Source organism: Ursus arctos, unplaced genomic scaffold (assembly GCF_023065955.2).
Source record: "Ursus arctos isolate Adak ecotype North America unplaced genomic scaffold, UrsArc2.0 scaffold_1, whole genome shotgun sequence".
NCBI lineage: Eukaryota > Metazoa > Chordata > Mammalia > Carnivora > Ursidae > Ursus > Ursus arctos.
This window is the reverse complement of record NW_026622763.1, coordinates 63,798,892-63,821,448: the sequence shown is the minus strand read 5'-3', so window position 1 is coordinate 63,821,448 and position 22,557 is coordinate 63,798,892. Positions and strand designations below refer to the sequence as shown.

Genomic DNA, 22,557 nt, shown 5'->3' with positions numbered 1-22,557 from the left:
TATTTTTTATTTTATTTTATTTTTAAAAAGATTTTATTTATTTATTTGACAGGGAGAGAGCCAGCAAGAGTGGGAACACAAGTAGGGGGAGTGGGAGAGGAAGAAGCATGCTCTCAGCAGAGGAGCCTGATGTGGGGCTTGATCCCAGAACGCCGGGATCACGCCCTGAGCCGAAGGCAGACACTTAACGACTGAGCCACCCAGCCGCCCCTAAAAGCACCTTTAAAATGAAGCTAAGTCACATAACTGAAATTAGATCACAGAGATATACTATGTTAACAATGGGAATTATATAAAAGAACAATTTGTAAGAAAAAACTACGTAAAGTTATGTGTAAATGGGTTTGAAAAGAGGAGCCAATTTCAGATTCACTGTACTGATATACAGTAACTGTACTGTGAACAATACAAAATTGTATTGATTGGCCTCTGAAATATACTATGTGTTATTTTGGAAGAGTTAATTTTACATTTTGATTTTCTCATATTAAAATATTTTTACATTTTCTGAGCATATATTGATTGTATTTATAATGGAAGAAACCTAAGGGCAAGATAGGTGAAGGCCATCTTAAAGAATCGTAGGTATCAAAAATTACCTCTACTGTAGCATTTCCCTTTGACTCACTTATTAAAGAAAATTTGGATTTTCAAAATCACGTATTTGCTGTAAGGCAGTAATACTTTAAAGAACTAAAAGCCTTCAGCATACTTTTGTTTAAATAGGTTTTCCATATACATTTAAAAAAACACACACACACACAACTTAGGGTATAAAGTAAATGGACGAAAGTTAGGGTCTAAAGTAAATACAATTATTTGGAAACGTTTTAGATGGTTTCAAAAGTGAAAAAGAAAAAGACTGCTTGGGTTACAGCTTTAGAAAGATTTAAACACTTTGGAGTATTTTGAAAATGTTTCATTATTAAATAATTAATAACATTTAAGACTTTTTATAAAGAATGAAACAAATCTTTCATAGATCAAAATTTTTAAACTCAAGCAGTCTTTTTATACACAAATTTAAGTACACTTTCATTGCATATGGGAAATAAAGTTGGTTCATGTTCTACATTTTAAAAGTGTCAATTACAGTACAAGTATTGAATAGATAGGAAGTCAATTTCATTATCAACTTTGATATTATCATTTGACAAGATTTACAATCATGTTTTCTTAGGTTTTACAACTGAGAAGCACTTTAACTGCTATATGCAGATGAAGAAACTAAGATTCAGATTTAAAAATCATATAATTTATCTAAGGCAGAAATGAAATTAGGGCCCAAGTTACCTGACATGTTCATACTATTATCTTAGTCTAATATTTTAAAATCCGTTTTTATTTTCAGGTAACAAAAGAAACATAGTAGTAATATTTGAAAATAAAATGACAAAAAGGTGCTAGCACAAATTTATCATTTGTAAATTATGTCCATTTAAAATGTATCACCCTAATTTTTCAGTAGAACTCAATGACAAAGACCCTCAGCTCAGTTTTCTGATGCATTTGTTTACATTCTTTCATAGTAATCAAACTTTAGCATGTATTATTGTTAACACCATGGATCTCCACAATGATGTTTAAGTAGTAGTTAGTTCTGTAGGTGATATTTACTTAGGCTGATACCTACCAATTAGGGAACTACTCTTTCCTATAGCATTACCTATAGTCTCTTTTTAAAGCCAAATTCGTAGTTTACTGAATTCATAGTAGTACTGTCAGTATTCTACATAGTTTCATAACCAGTTAACCTTTAAATGTCTGTACCTTCTGTGGTAACTATAAGAGATAATATTTAGTTAAAATTCTCTATAAATTCTAAGAAAATATTCATATAAAAACTTAAAGAAAAAAAGGACATATTTGGATTTTAATGTATGATGGTCTTTATTTACAACTTTATTGGCAAAAAGGATGAGGGAAACATTTAAAACAGTTTAACACAGGGCATTGCAGCTGATTCTGTCAGGTTAAAGAAGTTTCCTTTTAAATGTCCATCTAATTGTCCAAAGATATACAATACTGAATCTGCATATGCAGTTTCCTTTATGAAATACAGTGCTCATATTTTAGGCAGTCTTTGAAACATATAAATACAAAGGAAATGAAATCACTCATCAAAAACTGCGTTAAATGAAGGATATTTTAAATTTAAATTTATGTTGTTTTTATAATACATGCCCAATGAAAATCAAAAGCTGGAAAAGCAGTTATACTTCCTACTTGAATGGACGGTTATAACAATCATTTTCTGCAATGACCATTAGATTTTCAATTTATCATGAACTACTCTGAACTTACTATGAGATGTAGCCAAAGTCAGAAGACAAGATGTAGGGAGAATATTCCTTTTTTGGAGGAGAGTAAGCCCTCCAGAATCAGCATGGGAAATAAACATCCTGTTGAAGAATTCTAGGTGGAAAAAAATTACTGTAGTCAATTTCAACTCATGCTGAGCTGGCTTAATTTTTTCAGACTTGTTTGGTGTCATTCTTCTAAATCAAGTGTGTTTAATTCTTCTTCTAGTTCATCCAAATCTTCCCCAGTAAAAAGATTTTCATCAACAGGAACAGCATCGATGGCTCCATTTTCCTGTCCCTCCCCTTCGTTGTCCTCTTCCAAATCACTTCTTTCACCATTCTCAGCCCTACCTCCAGAAGCTTCACTTAATTTGTTTTCTAAAAATAAACATTGAAATCAATAAGGCCGAGAAACAGAAAACACTATTCCATTACTGACAGTCACAGACTGATACGTTTCTTTTCCTTTTTCCATGAAAGCTTTCCCTAAGATTACTCCAACAAGAATTGACCTTTTTCTAAGTTTAACAAAGCTTAAGCTATACCTATACCTAGTGCAAGTATGTCTTTGCAAGTATTTGATTGCTTAACGGTTTATACATTTGGAAGCAAGATTTATCATATACAATTTTGTGTTTCCTACACGATCCAGCAATTTGGTTTTTAAACAACTTCCACATAGTATTTTGAATAAATGATTATGGAATCAAGAAATGTTCATTAGCAGCTACTTAGCTTTTGATTTGGGGAACAGTAGTTAAATCACACTAGTTATAATAATGCTGCAAATAGATGTGAATCCAAAAAATTTCACCTTATCATCAAATTGTGAAAAAAGAACCTAAGGCTATGCAGCTACTTTTCTTTACAGGCTAGAAAGGATTGAGAAAACAAAAACGCTGTTTCTGTTTTTCATGTTCCAAGACACCAATATTTACACAAAGACAATTTTTAATAGCTTAATTTAGATTTTAACTATTTCAAACATCTTTGATGACAAAAGTCTTGGGGGATTATAGACTCTGAAGTACTTGTAATTTTGCCTACTGTCATCAAAGTCCTACTTCTTTTTTTTTTTTTTAAAGATTTTATTTATTTATTCGACAGAGATAGAGACAGCCAGCGAGAGAGGGAACACAAGCAGGGGGAGTGGGAGAGGAAGAAGCAGGCTCATAGCGGAGGAGCCTGATGTGGGGCTCGATCCCATAACGCCGGGATCACGCCCTGAGCCGAAGGCAGACGCCCAACCGCTGTGCCACCCAGGCGCCCCCAAAGTCCTACTTCTAAAAGGAACAAATCCAGTCTTCAGATTGGCATTAAGACAATAGTCTGACAGCACTCAGATCTCAGGAGGGCAAGCCAGTTTTTCAAGTTATAACTTGCATTCCTTTATTGTAAAAATAAGGTTCGTTTTTGCTCTCTCAAACTTTGCCTTGATTAGTATTCTACCTCCTTCTCTCATACTAACTACGCCAAACGTTCACTTCCCTTTAAACTCTTCAGTTAAGGCACCATTAGATATAAATTTTTTCAACAAGGCTTACTACCCAGGCTTTCCTCCATTCTCACTCTTAACTAAACCCATTATTTGTATTTCCAGATCTTGTTTCTAAAACTAATATCCTTTCATCTTCCATTTTTCTTCTTCTCCTGGATCTTTTTTCCCCTGACGTACAAGCCCTTCCCACGACCATGTCTCCCCCTCAAACAAAGTTTGTTAGCGTCATCTGCGCTTACATTTTTCTCCTCATTCATCACTGCAGTCCTGATGAAAACTTGCACCCTAATTCCTACAACTTCTTTCTTTTTTTTTTTTTTTTTAAGATTTTATTTATTTATGTGACAGAGAGACAGCCAGCGAGAGAGGGAGCACAGCAGGGGAGTGGGAGAGGAAGAAGCAGGCTCCCAGCGGAGGAGCCCGATGTGGGACTCGATCCCGGAACGCCGGGATCACGCCCTGAGCCGAAGGCAGACGCTTAACGACTGCGCTACCCAGGCGCCCCTCTCCTACAGCTTCTTTCTTACTGCAACTAAAGAATTATTTCCAGTTCTTACCCTACTTAATTTTTCTGAAACTCTTTTTTCTTTTCCTTTGTCCTTCTCATTGTCTTTCCCAAGCTTTCCCTCTTTTGACTACTCTAACTGATGTTTGCAGTGTATTCTACAATATTCTCATGGTTAAGTATTGAGTCTGGGAGAGTTAATTCACTCTGAGCTACCAAATGAAAATGACTTTCAAAAGTTTTCCTCCTGTGAATGTCTACACAGTATCCTAGACATTGCCACTTTTGGTAATTAAAATATCTCAAAATCACGAGGTTCCAAACTGATTAGCTACATCTCCAAATTCATTTTGTCCCCTTCTACTTTCAGTTAATGGCTTCCAAACCCACCTAGCCACCCATTCTACAGCTTCCACGACTCACTACTTCTATATACAGCCAAACCACACATATTTATGTTACTGGTCTGGTACCTGCAGACATCAAAGTTTGCCAGTCTGGTCTAACTGTCCCTCATCCCCCTTTAGACAGCTTCCTACTTCACAAAAAAGTTAGTGTACTTACCATCCTTTTCTGAAGTATATGTGCTGAATCTTTCAAGACTGGCTACAGTAATACCTGTCTCATCCACATCTCTTGGGATATACAGGCTTAAATCTATGTCATTTACACTCACTGAATCATCAACCTTTAAAAACATAGAAAAGAAAGTTGTTACCTATGAGAACAGTTTTCATAAATTACTTACCTTCTACCTCCGACATTTATCTTAGTGAAACAAAATTATTACTAATGCCAAATGAAAACAATAACTGACAAGAGCCAAAATTCACTGCTTTTCCTAAACTTCTTGGGAAAAAGAAATAGCAATGTCATATTTCAAGTTTCTTCCTCTGACATACAGAATAAGACGTTTTTATTTTCAACTCAGAGAGAGTGGTTGGAATTTTATACCATACAAAAAAATGAATAATCAGCTATGTTTGCCTGTAACTAAGTGATTCTGCTGTTGTCTCCTATTCCCTACTCTGTACTTTTTTCCCCTACTCTATACTTCTTTAGTCTCTGTCCCTTTTTTTTTTTCAGTATAAAATATTAAACAAAAAAAATACTGTTTCCCTTTTAGAGGGAGAATAAAACACATACTTTGTAGCTAATACATATAAACACTTAACTCTACCCCAGTCACTGTTCTACTTTCTTTATAAAGAACTATAATATAATTTCATTAACTCATTTAATTCTCACAAGTAGCCTGCATGTTTAGATTATCAGTACATCTTTATTACAGATGAGGGTAGAGACCTACAGTATAGGTGATTTCCCAGGTTAGAGTCAGGATTTGAACCGAGGCCCCAGAGTTGGTACCCTTAACCATGCTACTCTATTGTTATTCTCTACTGTTTCTCTCCATCAACATGAGATGAGATGCCAAAGCTGCTTCTTACCTCGTCACCACCTGTTCCCTGGGTGTAACGGGTATCATCTGCTTCCTCATCATCATCATCAACCAGTTCAGGACGAAATTCAAACACCTCACGACCACTAATCTATTCAGATACACAAATATATCAACTCAGGGTAAAATTCAAACATTTCTTGGTCATTGATTTCAGACATAAATATGATTAAATTACAATAAATTCTTGCGTGGCACAGAAATTATAAAATGAAAGAAAGAATAAAGATCTGTTCAGGTGAGTTTGGGACATACCACTAATGCTTTCCCTGCTTTGAAGTCTGCTTTCCTTCTTTCCATATCTTGCTCAAGTTTATCAATCTTTTCTTGTCTTTTTCTTTTCTTCCATGCAAGAAAAGATTCTAGAGTGATTTTGGTAACATTTGGACCTAGGGCAGAACGCTGCAAAGACAAAAGAGTTGGTTTTTTCCTCAGATCACCTATAACAATATTTAATCATTTTCTTTAAATGCAATTAAGTCCTTACCTATGACTGTTAAGACATCAAATTTAGAATAAACAGATTTATTTTCATATTATATAGCAATGAGCAAAATGAATGTCCAGAGATACAAACATTTCTAAACACAGTAAAATATATTATTCTGAGCCGAACTTCTTTTTAAAACTGAAGGTGCGTAAAACTTGTCATATGAGAAATGGTTTTAACATAAGTCAATTGCTGAAAACAAAAAATAGGAAAAGCACCATGACAACATCCGAGTTTCATTTGTGTTCCTCAGGAAATGAGGGAAAAAAACTAGGCAAAAACACCATCTGCTCCTCAGAGCCAATAATCAAGTAATAAATGGATGGAACAATAATACTTGCTGAACATCTGCCAGGTATTCAATATTAAATGCTTTCTACACATATCCTAACACACTGATCTCCACAAATAAGCAAACAGAAAGAGATGGGAAATATACCAAGGTTAACACCTAATCTGTGGTAGAAGTAGGATACAAACAATCCCAAATATACCTGACTCCAAATTCTGTGTTTTCTATTATAAAATAGTGTCTCCTATAAGACACTAAACAACATGTCCATTTAAGAATAAACGTATATAATCCCAACTTTAGACATTTACACAACATATTTAGACATTTACACAGCGTATTTAGACAATCCAAAGAAGGCAAAATGGATGTAATTTGAAATATACAACCCTAAACCTAATATTTCCAATAATCTCAACATCTTCTTGTCACTCCCAGGAGCCATATACACTAACTCAGAAGCCCCACCTACCATCACATGGAGTAAATCTTTTTTGTGCTAAACCAGAAATGAGGAGAAGATTCTCTTCAATGAGACATATTCCCTTCTATTTACAGAATGAGAGTTTTGAGCCCAGAGATGATGATAAAACCTTCAAATGGAAAACTGTAGGAGCTGTCTCCTTCAATACATATTACTGATTAGTAAAATGGCTAAAAAATAAGACATCAGGGGAAACATGTAAAACTTCAAGTTCAATCAATCTGAAATATCATTTTAATGAATATACTAGTATATCAATCTTACAAAAGAATTTGATAAACCAGTGGCATAAAAAATTGTTTCATAATCCTAAAATTAATGTCATGATGGGCTAGTGATTATGGTTAGGTTTACATTCTAGACATACAAGAATAAAGAAAAAGTAAGGCGACTTTGGGAAAAGGTCATATTTTTCCTCCTTTCATAATATAATGCTATTGCCCCCAAGTGGTAAATATTATAATTTCACAACAAATACTGCTTTAGTTTTATAGTAGGAAAAAATTCTAGTTACCTCTCTTTCAATTAGATCTTCTAATGAAATTTCATCTTCTTTCTCTTCTTTTTTTTTATCTTTTTTCAATACAAATCCAGGAGGAAGTGCATGACGATACATGCAAATATCACCACCTCCAGGGCATACCCAAAACCAGCCGTATTTGTTGTTTTCAATAGCTTCAAGGAAATGCTTGCACACCTACAGAGACAATATTATTCACAAGTAGTGGCTCAGTGCAGTCCATTTCCAAGGTAAATGCTTAAGTATATGGAACAAGTACATTCTTACTCACATCCTTAGGCCATTCACTTTTCAGAGCACCCTTTGTGCAGAAATGTACATACAAATTAATCTTAAAATACTTAACATGATGGTAAATTTCCTTTAGAGAGGATCTATATAAAATTTCTATTTTCAACATTGTTTCAAATTCTGAATTACACAAAAGGACGTGCCTCAGTTTTAGCCTTTGTAAATGTAATCCAAGTCTGATTTTTAAATAAGTGAAAAAATATAAAAATGTTATAAAAAACTAAAACCAATGAATTTGCTTTGGTTTGATCTCTCCTAAAAACTCCTCAAATGCAATCATGATACAAATACTATTTGAATTACCTGGAATTAGAGGCAATTTCTCACATTTAAGAAGGGAGGAAAAAAAGCAAGGCATAAAAGGAACACAAATGATAGTGACTTTTGGTGCAAAATATAATTGTATTGAAGTCTCAGGTAATAAATTTTAAAAATTAACTAATAAACAATATTCTTTTCCTGAAAAAATACAACGGATATAAGAAAACTAGTGTTTAGAAATTTTCTAGCACACCAAGGTTATTCACTCTAACTGCGCTATAGGTAAATATGTGGACGTTAATGCTGGATCTGAGAAATATGGTACCAATTTTTAAAAGTACACTTCCTGGAATACTAGAGCCATTACCTATCCAAAACTCATTTTGCAATTCATAATTGTGACAATATTTTCATCTTTTTTATTAAAAATCTCCCTACCATTAAAACAGAGTAGGTGTTTATCAATTCTCCCTCCATTCATTTTGCACAAAAAAAATGAAAGAATTCTTTCTTGTCTGAATGTGACTGTGTTGATCCATATTTGAGAGAAAGTAAAATCACCTCAGAAAATGGCACTTGAGGACTTTAGTCACATGCTTTTCAAAGGCTACTTCTGAATAAAAATCTAATTTTGTATAACTTACACTTGCAAATTCCAAAACAAACCTTGATGCACTTTATGAAAAGCTCCAATAATTTAAAAAATAATCCAGTAAAAAATAGCAGCAAATACCTTGCCACATAATTCTCCCTAATGATAAATATCACAGCAACTCAATTCAAGAAAAGGACATACTATTTGAGTTTTTGGTTTTTTCTTTTCCGCCTCACCGTGCTTCTTGTTCACTACTTCTTCCAGTTTTTTCTCATCCCAATTATCCATAGTATCTAAATAAAAAGAGATACGAAGACTAAATACTGTAATTTTATTTACTGTTTGAGAGACATATTGCATATCTCCTTAGACAGGAAAGCTGTATCATAAGACTTATGACCTAACACATTTTCTTTAAATGACACCAAAGATAGGAATAAACAGTGTTATGAAATTATTCACCAAAATCCCAAGAAGTTTAGGCAAATGAGAAGGGAGTACTGGAAGAAAGGGTGAGACAAGTCCAAATTAAGTAACTGGTTTTTATACATCTTCATTTACTTAATCAAAGGACATGACGTTGTCAATTCAGATCTTATGAAAAGAATTATTATTATTATTTTTTTTACAAACACAGCCTTCCTAAGACCAAAATATTCTTCAAGTACTAAATATCTTACTAACAACCAAAAGATATTTTTAAGAAAATGTCTTTAAAAAGTACCTTTTTCAAGTTCTTCATCTCTTGCATCAATGTAAACACTTCGCTTTTCACACTTTCTCTCCAGAGTCAAGTCATGAGAGAACTTACACTTATCTCCTTTAGTACACTGTCCTTGCTTAAAGAATGCACATACCACGGATTTGGGATCTGCACCTATGTCAAATAGCACATGGTATTTGTATTACAATCTGCCAGATCACAAAGTATAGCTCTTATCTGAGATAAAATTACCATTGGTGAACTTGTTATTTTCCATTCACCGATGTGAGAGGAAAATACCACTTACAAGTGATTGTTAAGACATTTCTTTAAAGTTCCTTCTACAGCATTTTATATCTACTTTTGTTTTATTCTTACCATTATTCCTTCCATTCTCACTCTTATCTCCAGGGGTGGGAAACCAAACAAACTCACAGGCTATTCCATAGTCACTTGTCTACTTTGAGTCAATGAGGCAGAGGCAAAAGAGAAATATAAATATACATGGAGACACAATGCCAAGAGTTTGGAACTTACAATTTATAGAACCATAGGTTTGTCTTGGCTATCACCAAAGAATAGATATTATAAATCAACTAGCAGACTGTCTAAATTCTTAATTTTGCCTTAACTGGGGGCTAGTGGCTGGAGTTAGAGTTGTACAATCACATAGTTGAGCACATAGAGGAACCATAAGAAAGTCACTGATACAGTTTAATTTTGACAAAGGAGTATCATATCTCCATAGCAGACACACTGGTTTACAACATGAAGAAAATATACATCAAAACAAATAGAGAATTTTTTTAAATTGAAGTGTAGTTGACACACAATGTTACATTAGTTTCAGGAGTACAACACAATGTTACATTAGTTTCAGGAGTACAACACAAGACAAGTCTATATGCTATCCTCACCACAAGTGTAGCTACCATCTATCACCATGCAATGCTATTACAATACCATTTACTATACTCCCTATGCTGTACCTTTTATCCTCATGACTTATTCATTCCATAACTGGAAGCCTGCACCTCCCTTCTCCCCTTCATCCTTTTGCCCATCCCAGGCCCCCAATCCCCTCCTCTCTGGCAAACCATCAGTTTATTCTCTGTATTTATAGGTCTGTTTGTGCTTTTTTTTATGCATTCATAAAACAAATTAAGAGGTTTTTAAACATGAATTACACTTAATAATACTTCTGACATTTAAAGTTTACCTTTACTTATTTTTTGAGCAGCAACTACAGGTTTGAACAGCTCATTTAGTTCTTGCAATTCTTTCTTCTTGTCATCTTTCTTCAATTTCTTTTCAGCTTCACTTTGTGCTACCTATAATATTCCCAGGTATAATATGTAAATTTGATTTCATATAATAAAATTGTTCTCATTATACAATAGTACATATAGCATCACTAACATAACAAAAACATTTGCACGTTTGTGTGTATATAGTCGTACCTCTTAGTATCAGTGTTACAATGGCCTTTCAGTATATATTAAATGATGTGGTTAAACTATTAAATGAAACTGCGAAATCTTATATCAGTTGACTTAAATAAATGTATAAATTGTACCATGCCAAGTAAAAAGCATATTCAAAAGCTTACAGCAATAAGCATTTATTAAGCATTTGCTACATGCCCAGCACTTTTAGTAAATGGTTCTCACCTGGGATTTTCTTCTTATGACAACCACCCACTCCCCAGAAATATGAGGGTGCCTTTTGAAGATCAGAAATGCAAACACCTGGAAGTGCGCAGTCCCACACAATAAAGAACTGTACCACCCAAAATACCTATTACCCTTGTGGAAAAACACGGAGCTAGGTCAATGTGGGAGATTAAACAAAACAAATATGACATATGACATAGTTCCAGGCACACGATTTACATACCTAATACGATTAGAGGATTCATCCAAACATTTATATGTCAGGTCCTATGTTAGATGACAGGGAATACAAAGATGAAAAGGTAAAGATGCTTATTTAAAGAAGCTCAGAATCTAGTGGGAAGACAGACATGTCAACAACTATAATATAATACACGGTTCTCTGGGAACAAGGAATGCCTATTTGCCTATGAAAATTAGACTGAGCCAATACTTTATGGATGAATTTTTCTGATGGGTAAGAAAAGGAATGTGGAGAGTCAGACAATGCAAAGATACAGGGACCAGAAGGAACAAGGTATGAGAAACATCAATGAAAAGTTTGGACTGTATCAGTAGGTGACAGGTAAAACTCCATGGCTTAAAGTAACTCAATGACACAATCAGACTGCATTTTATGAAGATCACAATGGCAACTGTGTGAAAAGTGGACTAGAAAGTGCCCAAGAACAGCAAGGAAAAAATTAAGAGGCTAATGCAATTACTGTAGGCAAGAAAATACAAGAGCTTAAAATAGGCATTAGTAGCAAGGACGGAGAAAAGAAGTGAGAGACAGCTCTTACGGAGGTAGAACTGATAGTAATAAGTGACTGACTGACATAAAGTATAAAAGAGAGGGTGGGGTTTAGGATTATCACATGTATGGTTAGTGCTGTTAAACAAGACAGGGTATACAGGAGTAACAGGTTTCAGGGTAGAAGGTGGAGATGAGCTCAGTTTTAGACATACTGTGTACAAGATGCTTACAGAGCATCTGAATGGAGCTATTTAGAAGGCAAGTGGACAGAGATCTTAATACCTGGAGAGTCTGCTTTAAAATAAAGATTTTAGAAACAGCTTACAGATAATAACTTATTAAAACTTTGAGTGTGTATGACATTACTCAAGAACAGCAGAAAGAAGTAATTAAAAAATAAAAGAGTGACAAGAGCAGAGGACAGTTCCTTGAAGAATACCAATATTAAATGAGCCAATATAACCTTAAAAAACCCATAAAAGGGTCCAAGAAACACCAAAGATACAGGTAGAAATCCAGCACAAAAAAAGTACTTAAGGAAGGGGAAATTTTACAGCCAGATGCTGTAAGGTTAAAGACATCCCAAATCCTGACTTTGATCATACGGTAAGATGTGTTTAAATGGAAAAATGGGAAACATTTTTTAAAAAGAAAAATTAAGTCATTTTATCTATGATAAAAGTATCTTTTGCTCATTAGGCTCATCTCAAGCATTTATGGGCCCAGAGCAAGGATACAATGGAAGCCCATAAACCATTTTTGTAAATATTAGTAAGTTAGAAATCAAACTAATGCTAAATAAAATATGGTTTGTACCTCTACTTGACAAATATACCTTATAACCTAGAAGGACGGGTTCAAATTTAAAATGCTCAGGTTCCATGGAGTTCTACACTGGAGCACAGCAGTAAAACAAGAGTCCACGCCTGGCTCCTCCTCTTCCCATCCTGAGTTTCATCCCACCATGTATGTGCATGAAGGTGAAAGGTGTGGGGAAGGACATGGTAAGGAGTCAGATCTGTCCACACTCATGGCACACACCCTTCTTTTTTTGAATATGTGCTGCTGAAGTGAACACACAACCTTCCTTTGACGACTTCAGGCATATTGGCAGTACAGTATGCCCTAAGATAAATACAAGTAACATGACCTTTGCAGGCCCTGAAGTATTATGGAGAGGAATGGTATAAATTCCCTTTACCTCAATGACTCCTTGCCTGTGGGAGAGCTATGTCTGAAAGAAACAGAGTAGGGTCATCCTCTACAACACAGGACCTAGAGTGGGGTATCTACTGCCTGGCTCTAACAGCAGGACAGCTGCTCATTTTACAGGCAAAAGCCAAGTACCCAAGAAATTATCAAAAATTATAATACCGAATGTACTATCAATCCTAACCGCCACCACCACCACCAATTTTATGGCTTTCTCGGGTCTATGAAATACAGAATTACCAGTCAATATACTTCCCACTAGAAGAAAAAAAAGGGAGAGAACAGGATTGAGAAAAGGAATAAGGGAAGAAAAGTAAATTCTTTTCACACACCTATATTCACCAGAAGATTCACATTATCTTCTCATTTAACCACCACAGGTACTTTACAAGGGTAATTATCCTTCCATTGTATAGATAAGCGTTGCTAAATAATTTAAATTCATGTAACGAATAAGATGACTCCAAGGTCTGAGCATACATTTTTATTAAACCAGGCTACTAAATTAGCGGCATGGAAGATCAATAGTTTTTGGCCCTAGAATCAAGCTGGGTGTAAGAAAAGAAAAATGTTGGAGGCACTAATCTGTAGACAATATATGAGAGAAATCTGTTTCAGATTGGGGTCACAAATATGTATTCTGATATTCTCAGATAAAAAAAGTATTTCCAAAAGTTAAGAAAAAGGACAGAATGGCAAAAAAAGTACTTTTTAAAATAAAGATGCAGGTCTTAAACTCAAGAAAGTGAAAGATCTAAAGAACATGAAGAAACAGAGCTAACTTTTTTGAACGCATTGCCAATGGATAAAATAATTTCAAAATTCATATGGAAGGATAAAGGCCTAAGAATAAGGCAAGAAAAATACAAAATAAGTAACATTTGGGGGAAAGGACTTCCTTTAATAGCTAACAGAATATGTTACTAGGCCACTATAATCAAAATCAATGTGATACTGGTTTAGGGACAGAAAATAACAGAAAAAGAGAATCCAGGAATAGATCCTAACATATTCGAGACTTTACTATATGTCAACAATGGTATTTCAATTCACTGGAATAAATGATGCTGGTATAAGTGGCTATTCATTTGAAAGAAAATTAACTTAGTGACATATGAAATAAATTTATGACAAATTATAGACTGTAAAAATACAATAGAAATCTAGGAAAAACACATAATCTAGTGGTGCAGGAAACTTCTTAACTATATTTTAAAAAAGCCTCTAGACATATCTGACAATACAAAAAGTAAAAATTGTTGTACAGCAAATAAAACAGAAACATCACAAATTATCTGTAATGCAGACAAACGGTGTCTCTCATAAACTGACAAGAAAAAGACAAATAACCAGAAAAGCAAAGGATATGAATAGGCAAGTCAGAGAAGTATAAACCCAGACAGCCAACAACCATATGAAAAGATACTCAAAACAAAATGTAACAACAACAAAAAAAAACAAAACAAAAGATACTCAAACTTACTAGTAGAGAGGGAAACAAAGTAAAAAAATGAGGTTTCAATTTATACTTACCACATTGGAAAACATTAAAAAGAACTTTAGTACCTATAACTCATGCACTGCAAATGAAAATGTGAAGGATTACAATCTCTACAGAAAGTAATCTATTAAAATCAGAAATCCAGGGTGCCTGGGTGGCTCAATTTGTTAAGCATCAGACTCTTGATTTCCACTCAGGTGATGATCTCAGAGTCAAGAGGTAGAGCCCTGGGTTAGCTCCAAGCTAACTGGGATTCTCTCCTCCCCAACCAGCTGGAGCTTGCACACTCTCTCTTTAAAAAAACAAATAAATAAAAAAGAAATCCATTTCCCTTGATCTAGAAATGCGTCACAATTTATGCCACGGAAATAAAGGCACAAATGCCTGTAGGAACACATGTGCAAGGACATTTCTTGTGGAATTGTTCTAATGTCAAAAAGCTAGAAACAAAGTGATCACTTACAGTGAGATGGATGGATATAGTACATCCACATTGTAGAACAGTATGAAGCCATTAGAATAAACCAGAGCTATATCAAGATGGCTTGGAGGAATATCTAAGACATATTGCTGAGCAACAAAGGCAAGACGCAGAAAAGTTTGAGAGTAGGATTCCATTTTGCAATACAATTATCCTACCAAATACTTCTATCTGTAACAGATGACTTATTACACCCATATGAAGAAAATGCAGAAATTTTAAGTTATTTACCTGACGTGGATTTTGTTGACCAAACTTAACCTGATGAGTGACAGCCTTAATAAACTTCTGTTGTTTTGCTCCTTTCTTATTCTTCAGACCAAAAGTTTTGTCCTGAATGAAAAAGAGTATAGAAATATTATAGCAATTTATATTAATTTCTTATCTATTTTTTCGGTCATATCTAAAAATCACTCTTTCATTTACTTACTGGTAAGAAAACTATTCTTTCTAATGCTGTATAAACATTGCAAAACACTAAAACTTCAAGTCAAGCCACCATATGACCCAGGATTCTTTACAATTCAATACATTCTTACAACTATTGTTATTAAACCTGTTACTCTATGATGCTTTTTCCAAAGTGTGTTTCAGAATCTAAATTCTACAGGATGTGCAGGGTTGTAATACAGTACAAGATGACCTATAGTCATGTAAGTTTAGGAAAATGCTTGGCTAACAGTGTTTTTAATTCTTAAGCATAAGATACCTTACTTAGAGCCTTTACCAGAAGGGATGCAGTGTGTAGCAATTTTAAATCTTTTTTTTTTTTTTTTTTTTTTTTTTTTACTTCAGAATGCATTCTTCTCAGAGTACCCTAAGGGATTATGTACTATTGAACACATTTTGGGGAATACTGCATAAGATAAACCACTGCACTGTTTTTTGTTTTTTGTTAAGAGAATTATCTTGTCAAAATAATTTAAAAAAATTTTTTAAAGATTTATTTAAGGGTGCTTGGGTGGCTCAGTCGTTTGAGATCTGTTCTTCTACTGAGCCAGTTACCAACTTATTCATACACTATCAATCTTTGTAGATTGACACTCAAAGAGATGTTTAATTTTATCTTTTTTTAAAAAATGTATTTATTTATTTTTTAAGTAGGCTCCATGCCCAATATGGGGGTTGAACTCATGACCTCGTGATCAAGAACTGCATGCTCAGGGCACCTGGGTGGCTCAGCTGGTTAAGTATCTGCCTTTGGTTCCGGTCATGATCCCAGGGTCCTGGGTTCAAGTCCCATATCTGGTTCCTTGCCCAGCGGGAGCCTGCTTCTCCCCCTGCCTGCTGCTCCCCCTGCTTGTGCTCTCTCTGACAAATAAATAAAATCTAAAAAATAAAATAAAATAAAATAAAATAAAATAAAATAAAATAAATTGCATGCTCTACCAACTGAGCCAACTAGCTGCCCCTAGATATTTAATTTTAAAATGGGAGTTTGCATCTATCTCTTTCTCATTCTCTTGTTGATGGGTGGGTCTGAGAAAGGAAGAAGAGGCAAAAAGGTCTATACTTTTGAAAGGAAGCGGAGACCCTCTGAAAGGAATTTAGTCTAAAATAAACTGACAATTTTAAAGCCTTAATTTTGGCTATTACTTCTGAGGGAAGGGACAAGGTAATAGGAAGAAAGTATTATAGCTACAGAATACCTATGTGGACATGCTGGAAATGAAAAACAGTATTGATATGATTAGTATTTGAAAACATCCAACATGACATAAACTTACAGAATCTCAAAATCAATAAAACGGGTCTTTCAATTTTCTTAACATTTGCAAAGTTCAAGACAGTTTTAGCTCTAGAAGGTTCTCATTGAGAAGTATCTTTTTATTAATTCATCGCATCTATATCCATCCATATACCAAAATTTCACTTTCCCCTGCTTAAATTTCTATTCTTCTGTTTTAATATCCCATATTTCAAAATTCTACATGAATTTTCTATTACCTACGCATGTAAAAAAAAGGATGTATGTACATGTTGAACTTGAGTTATTTATGGCTGGTGTCCCTTATTTTTATACGTAAGAGAGTTTAACATTCAATTCAGTAAGAAGAAAAGATGGTCAAGTATAATGTGATATATGAAGAGAAATGAGCACATGCAGCAACTGGGTGTGAAATGTCACCTTCCTTTCACAAAAAGTGAGTTCTCATGGGAGGCAGGGGAGATGGAAAATCCTAGATAAAAATATCAAGATCAAAGTGCAACAGCATCTACATAAGCCTCGCCAGAGAAGTGTGTAACCAGGGTTCAAACCATGCCACGTTAACCAGAGAATAAGCAAACTATGAATAAACGAGGCCAAATAGCAAGGTAGCTACTGACATATTAAGATTTAGGAAAGAAGAAAGTACTCTAAGGGGACCTGGCCAGCTAGAAAAAAGTACTCATGACAACAGCTTCTGATAGAGGTGTATAAGCTCCAGATCCCAGAAGAAAAACAGTTTTTCAGGTTTAATTACACTGCTTTAGCACATAATTAACCAGCCTAAAAGAGATAATGAATGAGTTGTGTTTTTAAAGTCTCTAATTAGGTTAGAGCTCAGAAATTATTATTTTTTCCACAGAGACAGGGGACATATCTATTCAGCATTCATGAAACCTAAACTCAACATATATTTTATTCAATGCTCTTAACAATCTTACGATGCATTATCTCACTCTCTAAATGTTATACTGAAGCTGAGAACTGTTCAACAATTCTTCTGAAGGTAGACTGTAGAGTGTAATGATTTAAGAGTACAAGTTCTAGAGTCAGACTGCCAAAGTTCTAAGCTCAAACAGAACTGGGCAAATTACCTTCTTTGCCACAGTTTTCTTATTTGTAAAGTGGGTCTCACTCTAACCTTTTAGGATTGTTGTGAAAGTTAAAAGATTTACTACAAAGAAGTAGTAGAGCACATTGGTTAACAGTAAGGGGTCTGGGGGCGCCTGGATGACTCAGTCGTTAAGCATCTGCCTTTGGTCCTGGTCCTGGGATTGAGCCCTGTATCTGGCTCCCTGTTCAGCAGGAAGCCTGCTTCTCCCTCTCCCACTCCCCCTGCTTGTGTTCCCTCTCTCACTGTCTCTCTCTTGGGCAAATGGATAAATAAAATCTTAAAAAAAAAAAAAAAAAAACCCAAAAAACAAAACAGAACAAAACAGTTAATGGTCTGCAACCACACTTTCTGGGTCTGCCAATGGCCAGTTTAGTAACCTTGGGGAAGTTATTTAACCTCTGTGACTGTTTCCTTAATTACAAAAAGGGTGATAATACTTATCTCACTGAGAAAATTAAAGAAGCTGTATAAATTTATCATTGTACATGGCTTGTCTTTTCTCCTTTCTCAACACACTGATAACTGTGTCTGGCTCATTAAGTGTTAACTATTGAGTGACACAGATGATATCTGAACCAAGGTATATTTGACTCCAAGCAAAGTCTTTGCTCTTTCCACCATGAAAAACTATTTTCCAGAGAAACCTAGTTAGATTACCGTGCAGGCTGGTACACAAAAAGTTTTCTGAATACCATATTGTTGATCCGGGATACCAACAACAGCTACTGATAATAGGATGGTTTATAATTTGGAATACTTCCAAAGGGCTTTCTCCCTTTTTCTTGAATTTAGGACAAACACGTGAAGATTAACCTGGATTTGGCGGTGGGGAGATATGAGGCAGGAAGACTGGAGGTTACAATCAAACCCAAATCATGGTTAAAATAAAACTGGGAAATCGTAGTCCTCACTGGATCAATAAGGTCCCAAAGATTAGGTATAAGGAAGGAACAGTGTGTGTGTGTTTCAGATTTGGGAAACTGAATACAAAGGAGTTTAGAAAACAAGTTTTTTTTTTTTTTTTTAAAGGATGGCTCCCTGAAGCTCCAAGAGCCTTAACATTCAATGAACTCCAGACTTCACTTAAAACTGACCCTTTCTTCCCCTTCCCATCCCATTAAGTAATCATGCTTCTTTTACAGCCAGCCTCCATTCCTTAAATAAGATGTCTGGAAAAAAAACCAAAAAACAAAAAAGAAAAAAAACAAAAAACGGTGGGGGGAGCAGTTGGGAGAGCAGGTCAATAGTACTTGGAATAGTACTCCAAGACAACTAGAGACTACCTTTTGGGACACTAGGGTAAGCAGAAGCTAGGACTGTTTTATTTCGTTATTCTTGTTGCCTCCCCCGCCCGCCACATGCACTATCTAATGTATTTTTGTTCTCCACCCATGCAATGGATATTCTGCAGCTGGTTAATCTAATTTCAAGTAATTAACAATTGACCTTGACTGAAGTTTTTCACTGGCAACCAATCATTTCTCTTTCTCCATCCTTTACACATCTGGATCCCATCTCTATAGGTGTCTTATTACCACTTCCTTGCTGTTACAAGTCCTTAGCTGGACATCCTTTATTTTCATGCCCTACAACCCAAGGATTGTTTCTCTTTCCATAACCAAATCTATTTCTAAAAGTTGACTTCAGTTTATTAAATGTTAGCTATCAGAAAGCAAATGGTATATGCCATTTGGGACAACTGCATGAATGTCTAACAGAACCATAACAGCTTTTGATATACTTCTGTCAGAAAGAAAATACCTATTAATCTAAATCAGTTAATAAATTTTGGAAGGTTTAAAGAAGGAAAGAAGGAAATTATTTCAAGTGACAGAAAGTAAACCCTATAGAGACAGCACAGGTCAGTCCGATTATTTCCCCTAACTAGTTTTTTTTTTTTTAATAATAAATAATATCAGCTGCCACTTATTAACTATATAAATGTCAAGTATTTTACAAATTCATCTCATTTAACCCACATATCTGTAATATAGGAATTAGCTCCATTTTACGGATGAGAAGTACATCAGTCTTTGCTCCCAGCTCCTCAATTTTCATCCTTAATGCCTGCCATGCACTAGCCATCAAGACATGCTAGGGTTTTGGGGGGAAAAAAAAAGCCACCTATAATATTTAACAAAGAGGAATATATTGTTTCCTAACCAGGGTGAGTAATGGAATTTTCTCTATAAATCTCATCTCACAACAAATGATAAAACACTACATTCACATCATAGTTGTACCTCTCCACTGGCAGCAAATACCCATGCAGCACACTTGAGTCTATAAAACCTTACTATCATTAAAAAAAAAAAAGCTCATCATATATGATAAATGGGGCGGGGGGGGGGGGGGCAGGCTAACATCACCACTCTGTTAGGGTATTTTTGGTCAGTTAAAGAATGCATCTGTCTTATTGTGCATTTTTCTATGGCTAAGTCTTCATTAATGAAACTAAGGTTGCTTTCTCTTTACCTCAAGAATGACTGTATACAAGATGAATGAAGCCATTATATACCTACACTTTTAGTTGATAAAACACTATCAATAACTTTCATGTACAATTCCTTAAAACAAAAATACCACTCCTACCAATTTAAAATAAATAACTGTATATAGTCAAAGTTCAATAATGCAGGAGGTATACTTTGTCAGGTAACATTTACTATCATGTCTATAAGGAAATTTCACTTTGTATCATGTTAATTCAATCTTAATAAAGGAAACTAACAAGTAAAATGTGATCCCTAAAATGCCCCTGGTTTACATAGCACTGAATGCTATGAGATCACCATTCCCAGAGATCTACTTAAATGCCAGTAGTCCAGATTGTTCAAAAAGGTGACAGTAGACACACGTGTGAAGAAGACAGTCATTTGCTTTTAAAGTTCTGGCTAATCTGCTTCATCACAGTTCTAAATAGTACATATTGGCAAATAGAATACAGGTTCTGGGGGGCGTCTGACTCTTGACCTTGGCTCAGGCCTTGATTTCAGGGTCATGAGTTCAAGCCCCACATTGGGTTCCAAGTGGAGCCTACAAGGAAGGAAGGAAGGAAGGAAGGAAGGAAGGAAGGAAGGAAGGAAGGAAGGAAGGAGAAGGAAGGAAGGGAAGGAGGAAGAAGGAAAAAAGAATACAGGTTCTGCTTCAGAGTTGGAAGTTGGCAAAGATTACTAGAATTCTTTATAAGCAATGTTAAACCAGCAGACTTTAAAAATTATGTAAAAATCGATAGACAAGTTCTGATTAGGTTTATACTATAAAGCCCTGAGGGCTTTCATTGCTGTTTTTCAAGGCTGTAAATACCAAATATTAAAAATAGTAATCACTGAGGTATGCCTGGGTGGCTCAGTCAGTTAAGCGTCTGCCTTCGGCTCAGGTCATGATCCCAGGGTCCTGGGATCCAGTCTTGCATTGGGCTCCTTGTTCAGTGGGGAGCCTGCTTCTCCCTCTGTCTGCTGCTTCCCCTGCTTGTGTGCTTACTCTCTCTGTGACAAATAAATAAAATCTTTGAGAAACAAAGAAAACCAGTAATAATTTATAAATAAACTTCTCATTTCAAAATACCCAACATGCATTTTGGGTGTAACAATTCCACAAAGGCTGTCCATTACTCAGGTACACCATAAGCAGGAAAATGGCCATGGCTTTTTCCAATTACATCCAAAGAACACGAAGCAGTGTTTAAAAGTCACTGATGGTTCACTCTCAGGAAACTTACTGGTACAGTCCTTGGAAGGCAAATATACTCAAGAACGTCAATAGTGTTTGTTCCTTGGCCATAAAGAGCTACAGGCTCAGTGCACTAAATACATAAATAAATATATATACGTGTGTGTGTGTATGTGTATAAATAAAAACATTCGGGTACAGCACTTAACACAGCTAGTGACACTGACACAATCTCTTTTAAAGCAGAGTCGATATAATTCACAATCTATATATATCATGAGCTATGTACAAAACGGTGAGCTGCGACCTTAAAAAAACCTCCACTCTCTATGGAAATCGTAATGAACCCACGAAGTGGTAATCTGTTGGCTCGAAAGTACTACTACTTCTAAGTGATGAGTAAAAATGGAACACAAAGGATCGTCACGAACCGACCCCCCAGAAAGAGTCTGGCCCAAGCCCATTCAGCATACTTTTTAAAAACACCAGCCTAGAAACGTCTCCAATTTTAAGGACTAGCGAAGGACAAAACCCTGAAGCAGGCAGGGGTAGATGAGTGCCCTTTCGCACCGGGGTCGGTAAAGACGGGCATGTGGGCGGAGAAGCAAAGCCCGGGTGCGGGGGCGCCAGCAGCGTCACTATAGCGATGAGAGGCAGCGAGCGTCATCACGGGGCTGGAGAAGGGGCAGTGGGCCACAGAGGCAGAGGGGGACACGTCGCTCTGGAAGACGCGAGCAGGAGCCGTGGAGCGGGGAACCAGGAGGTGCTTCCCCGAGAGCTCGAAGCATGAGTGGGGGAGGGGGGTACTCACTTCAATAATCTTCTCCTTCTTTTTCTGCTCCGCCTTTTTGCTGCCCCCCGCCTGAGCTTGTTTCTTGGGGGGCATTGCGGAGACAGGTGGCACCGGCCAGACTTAAGCGCAGCTGGACACCGTCAGGGGATCTGGCCCCGCGGCAGGAGGAAAAGGACACGGGCCTCCGTCGCCGCCGCACCGCACGGAAAGCGAGACGCTCACTCGCCGCCGAAACGCGGCCTTTGCGACAGGTCGGTGCTGCAGAG

At 35.9% G+C, this 22,557-nt stretch overlaps 1 protein-coding gene across 1 annotated transcript; it reads right to left on the bottom strand.

Moving 5' to 3' along the window:
- Positions 1-1,871: 1,871 nt before the first annotated feature.
- On the bottom strand, positions 1,872-22,535 carry ZC3H15 (zinc finger CCCH-type containing 15). Its single transcript, XM_026492379.4, has 10 exons — positions 22,310-22,535; positions 15,236-15,337; positions 10,621-10,732; positions 9,423-9,575; positions 8,900-8,991; positions 7,546-7,728; positions 6,021-6,167; positions 5,755-5,856; positions 4,871-4,994; positions 1,872-2,681 (listed from the first exon to the last, which is right to left on the bottom strand). Exons 1-10 carry the CDS (start codon positions 22,382-22,384, stop codon positions 2,491-2,493), a joined length of 1,281 nt encoding a protein of 426 aa, XP_026348164.1. The 5' UTR covers positions 22,385-22,535; the 3' UTR covers positions 1,872-2,490.
- Positions 22,536-22,557: the final 22 nt, after the last annotated feature.

Excerpts from the sequence above, each read along its gene's own strand:
- ZC3H15 (XM_026492379.4), bottom strand. The coding sequence starts at position 22,384 with ATGCCCCCCAAGAAACAAGCTCAGGCGGGGGGCAGCAAAAAGGCGGAG. Across the intron at positions 15,338-22,309 it reads AGAAGGAGAAGATTATTGAA|GACAAAACTTTTGGTCTGAA; the intron begins GTGAGTACCCCC and ends TTTTTCATTCAG. Across the intron at positions 9,576-10,620 it reads TGCTCAAAAAATAAGTAAAG|GTGCAGATCCCAAATCCGTG; the intron begins GTAAACTTTAAA and ends TATTTGACATAG.